The 1,673-nt window shown below is 38.9% G+C and overlaps 1 protein-coding gene across 4 annotated transcripts in view; it reads right to left on the bottom strand.

The window, feature by feature from the left end:
• TRAF5 (TNF receptor associated factor 5) overlaps window positions 1–1,673 on the bottom strand; it is a 69,444-nt gene that overhangs the window by 21,096 nt on the left and 46,675 nt on the right. For all 4 annotated transcript variants that reach the window (XM_019516418.1, XM_019516417.1, XM_019516419.1 and 1 more), the window contains one exon: window positions 1,029–1,086. In XM_019516418.1, the coding sequence (XP_019371963.1) occupies window positions 1,029–1,086 (58 nt within the window). The remainder of the gene's footprint in view (window positions 1–1,028; window positions 1,087–1,673) is intronic.

Genomic DNA, 1,673 nt, shown 5'->3' with positions numbered 1-1,673 from the left:
AATTTGTCCAATCCCTTTTTGAATCTGGTTAAACTGTCAGGTTCCACAATGTCTGGTGGCAATGGGTTCCATGCTTTAATTACTCTCTGTGTGAAAAAAACTTTCTTCTTTTAGCTTTAAACTTACTAACTGCTGGTTTTATTTTGTGACCCCTAGTTCTTGTATTATGAGACAGTAACTAATAAATCCCTATTTACTTTCTCTCTCCAACACTTAGTATTTTGTAAACCCTTACCATGCCCCCCTCCCCAGCACCTCCTTTCTAAACTGACCCGGCCAAGGCTCTTTAGTCTCTCCTCATATGGAAGCTCAGCTATACCACTAAATCATCCCTGTTGCTCTTCTCTGTACCTTCTCTAGTTCTTTTATATCCTTTTTGAGGTGTGGGGACCAAAACTGGACACAATACTCAAAGTGTGGACACACCATGGTTTTATAGAGAGGCATAATGGGTGCTGATGGACGCAGTGAAAAAAAAAAAAAGAAATGAACTGTACCAGAAGCAGCTGTGCATTACTTCAAGCATCTGTAAAGATTGCATGCTTCAGCAGAGCCTTTCAGAACTTTTAGGTAACGCTGAGTCAATCAGCTATTACATAAAAGTGCCAAAAAAGCCCAACTAAAGCGCTCAATTTCTACAGATGCTGGGAAAGCCAGGTGCAACTAAGGCACTGCTTCTTCTGGGCATGAGTTGGGTTTGGCGCAGGATCGTGCCAAGTTTAAAGTAAAGCACTATTTTTTCTCCCCATGTCTGCAAGCAGCCAATGGTATTTTGTTTTGATTACAATTCTCTTCTTAACTCCAAACATTTTGCCTTTTTGAAGCCTGCTGAACACTGAGCTGCCATTTTTAGCAAACTGTCCACAATGACTTCCAGATCTCTTTCCTGTGTGGTAACAACTAAGTAAAGCCTGTTGTAGTGTAGATATAGTTTGGATTAGCTTGTTTTTCTCATGAAGGTTCTCATCCCACCACCACAAGCTGACTGCCCAAGCAACTATAATGATAAGAAAGATTCCTCTCCTTACCTCGTGCATTTTTATGATTTCTTTGTCTACAGGGCAGATGGGCACTGCACTCCGGTCTCTAGATTTGAGAGAGACAAAATTTAATTCCAAGAATGTTTCATTCCTTCTACCTATACTTAGGTCATACTGGATCAGACCATCACATTCATTATCCTGTCTCTAGTTTGGCCAGTATTAGATGCTTCAAGGTCAAGAGAGGGAAGAAAAGAAATCAATGCAACACACAGCATACATCATTTTGCTGGAAAAAATCTAACAGTGTAGACAAGGCCTGATTTTAGGATCAGATTCTGCTCCTTAATAAATACCTTTGTTCTCATTAAAGTTAATATGCTGCATGCACACACTCCAAAGCAGAATTTACTCCTTAACTTACTGAACAAAGAATGATATACATGAGAGAATTATTAATAATTATATGAACAGAACACTTGAATGGAAAACACCACAGTACACTAGACTAGCCAGACATCCAAACACCATTAAAAAAAAAAAGAAAAAAAGACTACTTTGTTGTTTACTTTAGGGACTTCATAGGCAGAACATTATCCGAACTGCAGAGTACAATTGTACAGCACAATTCTACTTCCTGCCAAAGTCAGCATGGCCCTGAATTTCAGGAAGTGAAAAAAAAAAAAAAAAAAA

Source organism: Gavialis gangeticus, unplaced genomic scaffold, assembly GCF_001723915.1.
Source record: "Gavialis gangeticus isolate Ggan-Ray unplaced genomic scaffold, GavGan_comp1, whole genome shotgun sequence".
In the NCBI taxonomy this organism is placed as follows: domain Eukaryota; kingdom Metazoa; phylum Chordata; order Crocodylia; family Gavialidae; genus Gavialis; species Gavialis gangeticus.
This window is presented reverse-complemented; position numbering and strand designations above follow the sequence as displayed.